Source organism: Scomber scombrus, chromosome 9 (genome assembly GCF_963691925.1).
Source record: "Scomber scombrus chromosome 9, fScoSco1.1, whole genome shotgun sequence".
Classification (NCBI taxonomy): Eukaryota; Metazoa; Chordata; class Actinopteri; order Scombriformes; family Scombridae; genus Scomber; species Scomber scombrus.
The window spans coordinates 24,253,122-24,266,399 of record NC_084978.1 but is presented as its reverse complement, the minus strand read 5'-3'; the positions used below and the strand labels follow the sequence as shown (position 1 = coordinate 24,266,399).

The 13,278-nt window shown below is 39.9% G+C and overlaps 1 protein-coding gene across 4 annotated transcripts in view; it reads right to left on the bottom strand.

Annotated features, from left to right (window-relative positions):
• Positions 1-13,278, bottom strand: part of mtus1a (microtubule associated tumor suppressor 1a) — a 30,449-nt gene that overhangs the window by 9,882 nt on the left and 7,289 nt on the right. For 3 of the 4 annotated variants that reach the window (XM_062425673.1, XM_062425671.1, XM_062425672.1), the window contains exons 3-7: positions 12,969-13,191; positions 11,383-11,613; positions 9,072-9,164; positions 8,435-8,557; positions 2,744-2,961 (exon numbers count right to left, since the gene is read on the bottom strand). In XM_062425673.1, the coding sequence (XP_062281657.1) occupies positions 2,744-2,961; positions 8,435-8,557; positions 9,072-9,164; positions 11,383-11,613; positions 12,969-13,191 (888 nt within the window). The other variant, XM_062425674.1, reaches the window with a different exon arrangement.

The window sequence follows — 13,278 nt, the reverse complement described above, 5'->3', positions numbered from 1 at the left end:
AATATCAGCTTGTTAAAAGGTGTTTAGAACGTACTGATGGCATTTGTCAGCCATATTCAACTTGGCAGCAATAAGCTTCACCAGGAACATGTAAACACTACAGGATCCAACCCAAACTCTGCACAGGTGGCCTTAACAACCAGCAGGAGTTGTTATTACAGAAAAGTATATGATCCTTCACCAACTTTCCACACTACAGCTACTTGTTTGTGATGGGACGCTCGGATTGACTGTATTTGTGGTGGAGTGACTCTTTTCTCTGCACCACCCAGGTAGATACACGGATACTAAACTGGATGAAGAATGAAGCAATTAATGCTGGTTATTTGAAAAAACCATACACAGTACAAGCATGCACATAGTGGATATACTGTCCACACTCTGTGATGGTGTGTCAGGGGTCTTGGTAGCAGCAATATCAGATAAGTTCCAGAGGAGCCATTGCAAAAGAAGAAAGAATGATGGAAAGTTCCCAGTAGAGTCTAGAGGAAAAGTCTGCGCCTATACTACTGAATCTGGACTCTCCTGATAAAATAAAACTAATTTCCTAACACAGGAAACCAGGAAAATAACCCTCAACTCCCGACTTTACACATAGCATTAATACAATGCCTAACAAGTATTTTATCTTGTGAAAGGGTGCGACCACTGCTGATACATGTCTAAAAGCAGGGAAACTTACTTGTTGTTTTTGGTACACAAATTAACTGTAACTTTATTGAGAGTATTTATATTTTCTTTACATCCAAATACAGTCTCCACTAGCTCTGTATCCTTGTTAAATGAGAATGTAATGAGAATCCTGTCTCCTTCTCAACAACAGCATTGTAACCATTATTAGTATTTGTTATGATATAATCCAGTCTAGTTTAGCTTGTTACTGGTCAACACGACAAGATTTGGAGATATTTGGAGATCTTTGTTCAGCTAGAAATAATGAAGGGAGGAATAAGTACAAGCAGAAACAGCCATAGTGATGACTATAATGTTTGCTGAACAGCTGCAGACAACCAGCACAACTCCAACAGGTACTGTAAACTACTTGTTTTACTTTGCAGTGCCGTGTAATGGAAAAATGCTCACAGTGTGCCGGCTCGACTTGAGTCATGGCTCGAAACAATGGAAAGATGCCATTATGTTGGTGAGGTAGTGAACTCGCACACTGTTCATGGCGCAGATAGATGTGTCAAAAAAAAAAGAAATGTGTCACAAGTTGACATGAACTCGGTTTGAAAGTAGAAAAAACTGCTGGAAATTGAGTGTTCAGAGCAGACTGAAGCTTTTCGCTCATAGGATTACTCATACATGTTACAAATGAAAGAAAAAGAGGACCTACATAATGAGAGGAATCCTTAACATAAAAGTTTCCCAGCCCCAACAATTACTGTAGTCATGAAGTTAGGATCTGGAGGAGTGAATGGTGTAATGCTAGGAGATAAGGCCATAAGATTTCATGGGAGCCGGTAAATATCTTTGTATGTCTAAGAAAATTATTGAGTTAAACTACTGAAATAATTCATTTAAATCTTTCATATTAAATCAACAACACACAGGGTGTGAAAATATTACACATGGACATTTCTAAAGTGAACCAGTGGGACTAAAAAAGCTTGTGACATTTTATGCTCAAACAGGATGATGGAGCGGCTGAACAGAATGCATTAAGCCAATCTAATTTAATGTTATAATTCACTAATGAGGCTGCACAGAAGGCCTTCTGATGTAAAGATATTTGGAGTCCAAGCACCACATCCTAATGTTGCTTTAACCACAACTAAATGAGGGGAGTACGATGGTTGGGGGTCGAGCAGAGGGTAGCTGATAGGATAAGCCTGTTTGAAATGCACTGTGGGAATAATAATCCTTTGGGGCATCCAGTTCCTGGAAACCAATCACATGGCACTGCTCTAAAAACAGATCCAAAACAAACAGTAAGCTTGAACATACATATTTTTAAAAAAGCACTTGGAGTCATGCTCACCTACCTTAATAACTATGGAGTGTAGCTCAGTACAATAGAAAAACGTAGTGTGTTTTCATTTTCACAAGACATGTTCTAACATGCTAATCATAAAGACTGCTATGGTTTTAGGATTTAGCATGCTATCTAACTAAACTGTGCAAAACTGCAGCCGTAAACTGAGCAGAATATGTCATTGTTCGGTGGATGACAACAACAACAAGACTGTTTTGTGTTGGCCGACTTCCAAGTACAACTGCGTGTGTGTAGTCCCTCATAGCATTACAATCACTCACCATGCTGCTGCTGTAAATAGAAATGCCATTTTGGTTTCCTTGTACATGCATCAACAAACAGGATCTGATGTTGGAACACTTGTAGTTATAATCCAAGGTAATCATTGTCACATAAATTGGATTTTATTATTTGTATATGGTTACATCTGTAGTTAGAAAGGTATGGTGTTGTCTAATAGGTCTGATATACAGATGTGAACTATGAGTAAGAGTTTCCTTTACTATGATGCATTCATTATACTGTGCAACATATTGTGATAATATTGTGCTGTGAATCAGACTATGATTCCCAGATGTATTATAAAGCTGAAAGTCTTATCATTGACAGCAGTAAGTCTTTGTCATTAAAAGGAGTTGCTATACCTCTGAAGAAAGTGGCGACAGGGCAGCAAGATGAAGTAATTGTGTTTCATTAGTTCCTCTCTTTACGATATTTGTTAGAGAACTTGCAAGGAAAATAGTTTCATCATAAATTAAATGTTCATACCTCAGCCAGAGCATGCTGCAAGACGACGATGAATGCCTCAATTCTGAAGTTACTGGCTGCGAGGAGTCCCCTGAGCTTCTGGATACTCTGGTCCTTTCTTTTACTCTCTGCGCCTCCCGCTGGTACCACATCCGGAGGTCCATTACTCTGGTTAGGTTGTGATGCTTGCTGCTGATGTTGTTGCTGGCAGGAGTTGGCCTTGGGTTTGTTCTTGTCCACTGTGAAAGAACATGTGTTGAGCGTTGTGACAACGTTGATCATCATCACACCACCTTCCATAACCGCTGCAGTTGGTCTGACAGCAGCGCCACCCACCCACATGCAACTCACGTCAGGGTCATAGATGCGGCAAGCTCCGGTGTCAAAGCCCTGGCTGGTTCTGTGGTCCGCAACTGTTCTATCCAATCAGCTACACTGATGATTCCCAGTGCTGCTCCACAGACAGCCCAGACACAAAAATGGATCCTCTGAATGCGATTAGTTTTCCATATCCTAATTCAATCCAGTGCTCTGCAGACACTGGTCACCAAGGACAGCTAGTTTTAACAAGGCCGTGTAGTTGTTGATTTACATCAGCTTTATAAATACATCACCCCCGTATAACAGCCATCAATCCCACTAATGAAGGGCACTTTGTTTACTCTGCCACAGAACAGAAACACACCGCACTACCACAGACAACTACTTTATAATGAAAAAACATTATTGACATTAGACATATATAAACCATGTTATAATGTATAAGAACAGTTTCTGTATGGGGAGACTGTGTAGTGAGTGTTAGGTAACATGGCAATGAGGACAGCCTGAGAAATATCAGGAATACCAGCATTAACGAGTGGAATATACAGTACCACCAGTGGCCTGTGGGAATACTCAGTGCTGTCTGCTGTACTCACATTGTCAACATAGTGTTTTCAATGACAGCAGCTAGAACCAATCAAGCTGAATAAGCAAAAATATTTATATAGTAAATTCATACCAATAAAACCTAAAGATAGATCTACTTTAAAGCTGCAGCTGCCTTCATATTTTGCAGGCATCAATTCAGCCAATGAAGAGTTTATATTTATGTCCTTTATGGAGCACAAAAAACCTGGAGCATATTCAGGTTAAATTTAGACACACTAAGCAGAGTATCATCTGATAGCATCATAACATACCACATTAACTCCTGCATGGATCTTTGGGACACAGATGTCTTTCTGAGCAACATATACTTGTTTATGTTCAAAATAAGACTCCACAGTTTCTACAAGTGTAGGTATTAAAACAAAGAGGAGGAGGAGGTGTTTTCACTGATCTGGAGCTGCTGAATATACAGCTCTCTGGATCACTGCAACATAATAGTGTTGAGAGATTATCAACACTTCACACTGGCTGGGACAACAGAGGGAACATGGTAAATGGACTGTATTTATATTGCTCCTTTGTAGCTTTGTAGTCCTCCAACCACTCAAAGCACTTTATACTGCATGCCAGTATTCACCCATTCAGAAAGGCTGCCATGCAAGGTGCCAACCTGCTCATTCATATACAATGATGGCACAGCCCTCGGGGGCAATTTGGGCTGCCCAAAGACACTTCAACATGTGGACTGGAGAAGACGGGGATGGAACAGCTGATCTTCCGATTAGCAGACCACCCACTCTACCTATGAGCCATACTGTAGCTGCTCAATGTTGTGACAAGGGAACAAATTGAAAGAGCAAAGTGTGGAATCAAAGCAGTAAAATCAGCACCTTTTTATGACAGAACTAGATAATAAAAGCCAGATCCAACACTGCTGAATTATTATATACTGCATTGTCGCATGGACTAACTTGAGTTTACACAGCTTTGTATCCGGGTGTGCAGTTCACCAGAAAGCTAGTTTCTAATCTTTCTGTGTTTCACAGCCAAGTTAAACTGCTCTGACGGGCTCCGCCTTTAAGACAAACAATATTGTTCTGCACATGGATGAATAGTACAAAGGACAAAACAAGACACACTATTTACTACAAAAAGTTTGGCACCCCTAATGCTTTCATTTGGGTGACCTTCACTAATTACATAGAAGCATATTCTCTGCAGCAATGTTGTGCTTACAATTACAATGTGTAAAAACATGAATGTCAAAATAGAAAACATTTTTCTTACAGATCCAAACACACAGTTAAGCTGTGCTGCTCAGCTTTCCATCATTTTGATGATGCTGCAGTTCATTAAATGTTAAAAGGGGTTTCTTTGAACCTGGATGCCCTCTGCTGGTTTTGCAAAAAGCAGTAAGAGACCATCTCTAGCTGTGTCACAGCCATCATGCTCTGTACCACAAACATACCTGCATACAGCATAAAGCCCGCTGCCACGACTGAGTGGATGTTTAACACACTGTGGGAATATCACATTTGTGTGATGATATAACCACTATCCTAGTATTCGGTTTAGTAGGTGTGCTAAGCAGTATGTGTTTTTTTGTTGTTGTTTTTTTTTAACAATTGAAATAAAATCTATTTACTGCTGTTTGTCCTTCATGCCTTTAAAAGGACAACATTTGGGGATCATGGCTGCGTTCACTGATGCCACTTTTAACATGTCCAAATAAAGAAGAACTAGCAGGAAGAAATATTCCCATGTGTGTTTTCCCCAGCTATTCGCGTGCTTGTGTCCAAGACCAGAGGTGGACGTTATGCAACAGATTTCTGCTGAACTTTAAAAATTCATGCTTTCACCTATTTAAATAATTCAATGGTCCAAGAAGAAGGCTATTACAGACGTGTGAATCCCTGCCCCATCTCATCTTTTTTCAGCGTTTAAAATAGTAAATAATATAAAATGGCAATTAAGTATGATAATCAGGCTAATAAAGAGGATCCTGTATTTGCTTCACTCAGTCATTCATATCCTGTGAGGGCTACACAGAGCGTGGACATATCAGACATGATCAAACATCTGGATTTATTATCTCATTTTAACTGGAATTTGCCTTTTGTGTTGAATAAACATACAAATCTGCACTTTCCTAATTAATTTCCTTTTACATAAGACTGTAAGCTGTCTCTCCGTTTGACGGCTGTTCCATGGCAACAGAGAAGCTGTAGCTATTTAGATCAAACTGTCTGAACAGTTACAGTTACAGTATGTGGACATACTAAACTGCAGCAGCAGTACAGCTTATTTCATTTCGTTTCAATAATTATTTAGTGCCAATCCAGCCAGCACACTTCACATCAAATACTGAGTGATTTTGACATAGAGCTCTGCTGGTGTAAGGAGATATCACGCCATAGTACAAAGCATGATGGGTGAGGAGACGCATCACAATCAGGCACTTGTTTAAGGGCTTTGTTGACACAATAGCAGACAATAATTCTCAGTGTAACACTCACTGGACCACTTGTCTAAAATAAGAGTCTTGTAACTAAGTGATGCATGGGACATTAAATTAGTGTCTATTATTTTTTAAACTAAATTAAAGATACTTTCTTTTATTTAAACAACTAAAAGATAATGTCATTCTGATGATTATAAAAACATTTGCGACAGTAAATCTAAGCTACCATATTTGACCCTAATCTTTCAAAAACAGGAGAGGAATGCGCTAAATTTTGTGGGAACCACTTCAAGTTACTATATTCCCAAAGTGCTGTTCAACAATCACAACAAGGTCTTCATCACTTCAACTAGAGGCCGAGGACCAAAATAAGCTGGTTTCATCTCAGGGTGGAACAGGAGCCCTGGCATTCCCCCCGTAAACAAGACCAAGTGTGTTTTGATACACAGTCAAATAAAGAGGCTGGCCTATAAAACGTGTGCCCCTCATTCTAAAATGTCAATATGATTTTGAAACAAACAGTTCTGATGATTTGTCTAATAAAACAGTTTCTGAATTTAGGGTTTGTATCTTTAAACACTTCTGCGCAGGGTCACACAATTTGGTGACTGAGGTAGGTAAATGAAAGATGAACCTCCTGCTCGCTGAAATAACCAAACTAAAAATAGAAACATCTACAGTAACAGCTCAGGTCTACACGAGAGGCAAACACTGACAGGCCTTTCTTCAGTATTATAACACAAAGACCCCAAAAACATTTGTCAGTGGGAATATTTAACACTGAAATAACAAACCTGCTTGGAAAACCACAGTGTTTTTCCTGCATCCTGACAGCAGCTGAATGTTTCGGAGTAAACCCTTGGCTGTCAGACGCACGTGGATGTTCGACAGGGAGAGCTTCGGAGACCATAACATCTCTCAAAAAACCAAAGATGGCCACATTTACTAGAAAAAGAAATAAAAAAACAGTGTCCAGATGTAGAGGCTTGACACTGGCTATGAACCACACGCCATGGTGTGTCTCAGTGCATCATGCCTTAGGTGACAGCAGCGGTGAAATGCACTCGCCGAAAGTAGGTAAATCAATAAAAAGCAGTAACAGTGACACTGCTGAGACAGCCTTGAAAAAAGTGAAGGCACGCTGTTTAGCATGGCAGGTCTCCCAACTCAAAGATAGAGATGGGTTTAAAGGCTGGCCAGTGTTTTGTGGCACAGCCTGATAGATGTGATAGGGGCAGAAAAAAAAGTTTAAAAAAAATAAAAATCCTTTAATCCTCTTGGTAAAGCCAAGCTTCAGCCATTAACCAAACAACACAAATCTATCACAGCAGAGCAAAGCAGCAGCATCTCCAAGCGTGATGATGGCGGTGCTGTAGCAGAGCCAGGATGTTAGGATGAGAGGAGAGGAGAGGGGGAGGGGGTGGAGTGGGAGAGAGAGGAGTGGGAGGGGAAAACAACACTACTGCAACCAATGGGAATTTCATGTAGTCCCCCCTGCACTTCCCCTCATTTACTCCCTTTGCCCATGTGTCACCAGCAGCGGGATGACAGGAGATGGCAGGCTGCTCTTGGCAAGGTTTTGTGTCATGAGCTGAGCTGAAAACAGCCTGGCTGACACAAGTCTCTGTCCTCAGCTTTGACTGTGGACTATTTATAATCCAAGACTCAAAAAAATGTGCTGGCTGTAATATTTTTCATCTAGATACTGGCCTGTAATTATACTGTTATAGACAGGAAGACACACATAAGAGCCCAAAAATATGGATCAATCATTATATGTGAGCAGCAGAGAGCAACAAAGGTCAATAAAAAACAGAGGTCACATACAGACGTAGTGTATTAATTTTTACAGGAAACACAGAAACACCACAGATACCAGAATTTGAGCCTGCTGGTCTACATCTTATTTACTTAATCTGCTCTAAACATGTTTGAGGACATACAAAATATGTGGTTATTCCACAAAAAATGATCTCTTTAAAAATCCTTGAAATTACTTATTTCCCTGTAAAAATGCAGTCTATTAATATGTAAAGAATTTTATTTTCTAATGTTGAACTGATTCAAAATGCTTTCTACTTCACTGTGAACTCCATCCTCAGTGTTTGTGCACTGGAGGCTTCAGGTTTCCACATCACATTTCTGTAAGTTGTATACTAGACTATAATTGGCTCCAAAGTAGTTGTGATGTCACAAATGAGCACAGAGAAACTTTCCACTTTCAGCAGATTAAAGTGAAAACAGCCTTCTAGAGTCAAATTGCACATGCATCATTCTGCACAATGAAGCTCAAACATCTATATTGACTGGAGGGGCACTCAAATTATAGTTTATCAACAGTTAAGTTGAGTATCAGTGAAAAGAGAGAAACATCTTACCAGGTCCACTTGATGTTACACGAGCAAGTCTTGCAGAAGCCGTCCTTCTCAGTGGACTGACTGTAACATTTGAAGGTCCTTTGCTGGTAGAAGCTGCAGGCTTGCATGCTGTGGGCAAAGATGCTACAAGCAGAAGATCCAGGTGAGACAAGAAGTTGGAGTTAATCTGGCCCATGCTGTGACAGGAACACTGGAAACTGACCACAACTAATGAACTGCAGAGAGCTTTTAAGTTAGAACCTAATCGGGGGGGAACTGATCAGAGATACTGTTCGACTTGCCGACATAGATAAAGTAATTTAATTCAATCAAGATCAAACAGGCCTAATCACGTGTGGTTAGAACACAATAGAGGCAACATTAGGAAGTGACAACAGCTTATTTTGTGTGAGGTTTTAATCGCTTTCCACTTGAGTCAAATTTAACAGAGCCATTTCTCTACCATAGTGTGAGGATTTGATAAAAGATGCAAAAATCTATTTGATCAACACTCAGAGTTACTCTACAAATGGGAGTTTGCAAAGGGAAATGTGATCAAAAGGCTGGGTGACAAAAATTAAGAGGGGCATCCTTTTGCAGGGAAACAAATTAAAACATAAGCTTGAAATTTAGTGTGTGTGTGCAGGTGTGATCTCACTTGGTCCAGTGTTTTTCCCCAAGGCTGTGATGAATTTTGCTTTCAGCAAAGTAGTTTTGAATGGAGTTTGTTTATGTGCAGTTCCTCCAGAAACTGTTGGACAAGTAAAGACGTTCTGGGTAAGACTCTGCTTTCAATACATTACTGCTGTCATTACCACCGATATATACATATATACATATAGTCACTTATCACTTATGATTTGTACGGTCATGTTAAAGGACAGGTTCACAATGTTTCCAAGTCTATTTTAAAACAATAGTCAGTTTCCCATATTTATACCCATACATTGAAAAAGTTTTTTCTCTAAAATAATTGATCCTGTTCATACTGACCATTATAAGATCATTCATTATGCACTTTCAATGCAAATGACAAAAAATACGACCCTCACTATGAGCCAAAATGTATTTGAAAGTTTATGTGAAGTTAATATAAAGCTTCAGCCGTCCAAATGAGTCAAATCAAGTCTTCTTTGTTTCAACGTTACAGTCTTTTTAGTGCCAAAGTCCCCCTTTTTTTACTATACTTCCACCACAGCTCAACACAAAGAGGGAATTTGATGCTAAAAAGTCTGTAAATGTGTCAGATATCCACTTGATATGACTGACTCAGACTGCAGAAGCCTTATAAGCTTCAGGTCAACTTGAATGACTGTGTGGACACACTGTGGATTTTGTCCCTCATCCCACATTAAAAACACAGTAAGGAGTACTCTAAGCCAGTATGAACAGGAGGAATGATAACAGCGAGGAAAACCTCCTTCCATTTTTTAAGACAGACTTGAAAAAATGTGAACCTGTCTTTTAAAAAGGTCAGATTCACAATTTGTTTCTGTCTGTTTTAAATTATAGTCAGATGCCCATATGAACATTGAAAGGTGTTTTTCTTGCTGTAATCATTCATCCTGTTCATACTGCCATTAAATTACCATAATGTGTTTTCAATGCAAGTGATGGAGGACAAAATCCACATTCCTCTTTTGAGCAAAATTACATGCCGAAGTCCTAATATGAAGCTTCAGATATCTGAGTTAGTCTTAAGTGGATATCTTCCACAGTTAGTCTTTAACATAAAATTCCCTCTTTGTGTTTCCTCAAACTGCGTTTCCATAACAAAAACTAAGTATTTTACTATAGAGTATGGAGTATTCTTTGCTATTTAAATAATGCAAAAAAAAAAACATATATAATGAGATTAACAAAAGATGTTAATCTGACCATCATGTCAAAAATGGCAATGTTGCAAACAGAATGAAATGAATAAACATGAATGAATGTATAGCATGTAAAACTAATGTTTACTTCTGCTGCACTGAGCTGATTAGATTTACCATAGCTTTTTTAAATTAAATGCTTCACCATGGATACCCAAGTTTCCATTCAACTTCCAGTCTCACTTACTTCTCCAAAGCTTTCTATCTTTTCCATTAAATGCCGCCAACAAAGGGATGATACAAAAGCGATAGGATCCAATGAGCAGGCATGTTAAAAGGGTGAGATCACAGTTAGATCCCGTGCCGCCTTGTGCCACTAAAGATGAGTTGGTGAAAACATGAGCTGGAAATTCAGTCCAAGTGCAACTTCGAAGTCCTGTGTAAGCAGCCATCTCTTTTTAATAAAAAAGAAAAGAAAAAAAGGGGATGTTGCTCGCTCCTTTCATTCACCTCAAACAACATCAGTTGTAATATGTCTGTCTGCCAACACTCGGGCAATGCTGTGTGTGAACTAGACTGGAACAGAAACCGTTGCCATCACAACCACACAAGAGGGGGGGTCCCCACTTTGGAAAATAGGTCCTCTTAGCCAATCACAGACCTGCATGCTATTGAAGATGCTGAGAGGAAAAGGGATCCTTCCCTTTAACACAATACACCAGTCAGAAGATGAATACCATTACAAAGTTCCCATTAGAACCATTCAAAGCTCGGCAGCAACACACAACATTTGTTGGAGTTCAGCTCATTTATTCAGATTTTTATAAGATATCTAAATGAGTTCAGAAGGAACTTAACATTGAGAAATCTGAAAAATGTCCCATTTGTTTTTAAGATTTCAAGCTTCTGTATCTCAGCAGATGTGGAGGTATTTAATCTGACAAAGATTTGCCCACAGGGAGATTTCCACCCAAGCCCAGCCGTGAAGTGGGTCACCATGTAGAGCAGAAGCCCCCTCCCCTCAATGTCCAGATGTGTCCTTAAAAAGCTAAAAAAAAAACAAGGCCTGACCCTGGAAAACAACCTGGACACCATTTTGCACTTGCATAAATGCACTGAAAATATAAAATGATGTAAAGTCCTTGTATGACTCACCTGGTGTTCTGACAGCACCTTCGCTCTGCTCACTTGCCCCAGTAAGGCTCCTGGATGGCCCCAGGGTCTTGCGTGTTAGTCTGGAAGCAGAAGTAGGGGGATGGCCCATAAAAGAGACACGAGTGGGAGTCTGTAGACGTCGGGATCCATTCAGTTGGGGCTTAATACTTGCTGTTGAAGCAGTTCCAGTTCCTAGAGAGGGCTCCCCTGTTGCCTGAGCCTTCTGACTGCCTGGTATGCAATGAAGTAGAAATTAACATTGGAGATGAGCAGCATGAACCTTGATTTAAAAGGACAAGTACAGACTGAGCTGGGGGATGTAATACTAATTTCATTGTTACACAGGGCCTGACAAACCAGCCAATCATTTTCTCATAACAGCAGTACGAGTCCTTTTCATGGAAATATCTAAGAGACATTTTTCCAACAGCTAAACTAGTAAAACTTTAAAAACGACTTAATAAAACAGATTCCTGAAAGCTTACCTACTTTGTGCTACAGTCATGTTTATTACAGAAATCATACAAAACTCACCTATCTTTCTGACTACAGAAAACATGTCAAATAAATTTGAAACAATAAAAATGTTGAATGATATATCCCTCTGGTGTGTGTCTGTAGTCGGAGCATGACAATGTTACTGCTTTTGTTTTTACTGTGCTCAGGGAGCTCGTTTGAAAACACTGTGTTCTCACTTTAATAGTTTTGGCGAGCTCAAAACCTCCCTTTCCTTCCCCTGTTTTTTCACTCATACAGATGGCTTCCCATCAGAGGAAGAGTCCCCTTCCTTCCCAGGGATTCCTCTTAATATGAAGAGCAGCAGGGAGGAGAGAGTGAGCTGTTTATCCCCAAGGAACAGGACAAGAAACCGTATCTGATCCTGTGGAACAGAGCTGAGCTAAACAGGAGGAAGAGCATAGAGCAAACAGAGGAACTGTCTCAATGTCGCCCTCTGGTGGAGAGTCTGCCAAACTACTGCCTGAATAACTCCACTGTACAGTGTTTCATAATACAAATGAAATTTGCTGACAATGTTTTACATCTGCCATTTTTCAATATAAAAAATGTTTTACAATAATATGGCCGTGTTAATTTGACGAATTTTGCAGCTATCAGCCACAGCTGGTACAGCCCAGGCCCCCCAAAACCAAGTAGTCCTGCTGTCAATCCCGAATGATCCCTCAAGTCCAGTTTGAGTCGACTTCTATTCTGTGGTTGTTTACATGACACAAAGTGTTAAAGTGAACTATAGCACAATCCTGTCTGTTTACACAGCACAGGAAATGGTTGCTTAGTCAAAGCCATGTCATACAGCTTACCAGTGTATTGATTGTGTCAAAGTTTAGTCACAGGTCAACTTTCCCCTTCATAGAACAAATGATGATCAAGAAGAGTGCAGATCTCTGCCTGGTGTGTACAGTTAGGTGGTGAAGATAACTAAAACTACCGTGCCTAACTTTAGTGGTACATTACATATCTGGTATAGAATCAATCTGCAGATGCTCCAGTTCAAAAAGAAACCAAACTTTTCAATGGATGAAAAATGTGTGTATTCAACACTGTCAAACAAAGATTATTAGTCATACCTGCAGCACTCTTGTGCTTGGCCTGTGGTATGCCTACAGCTCTGGATATCCTGCATTCATCTCTCCCCAAGGTTGCTTGTCTCTGCCTGGTTGATCTGGGACTAGCAGCTGTAGGTTGTGACAGCGGTGTTCCTCTTGTTTGTCTAGGGGATGGCTGTATTCGAAATCTGCTCTTACTCTCATCGCATGAGGCTCCTGCTGCTGTTGCTTTGCTGGACTCTACCTGCGAAGAGAGCAGAAAGCACAACATGAATATTAGCCCCCCCTGAAAAAAAGAAATTAATTGTTGCTGAATTTTTGATGTCCGTAC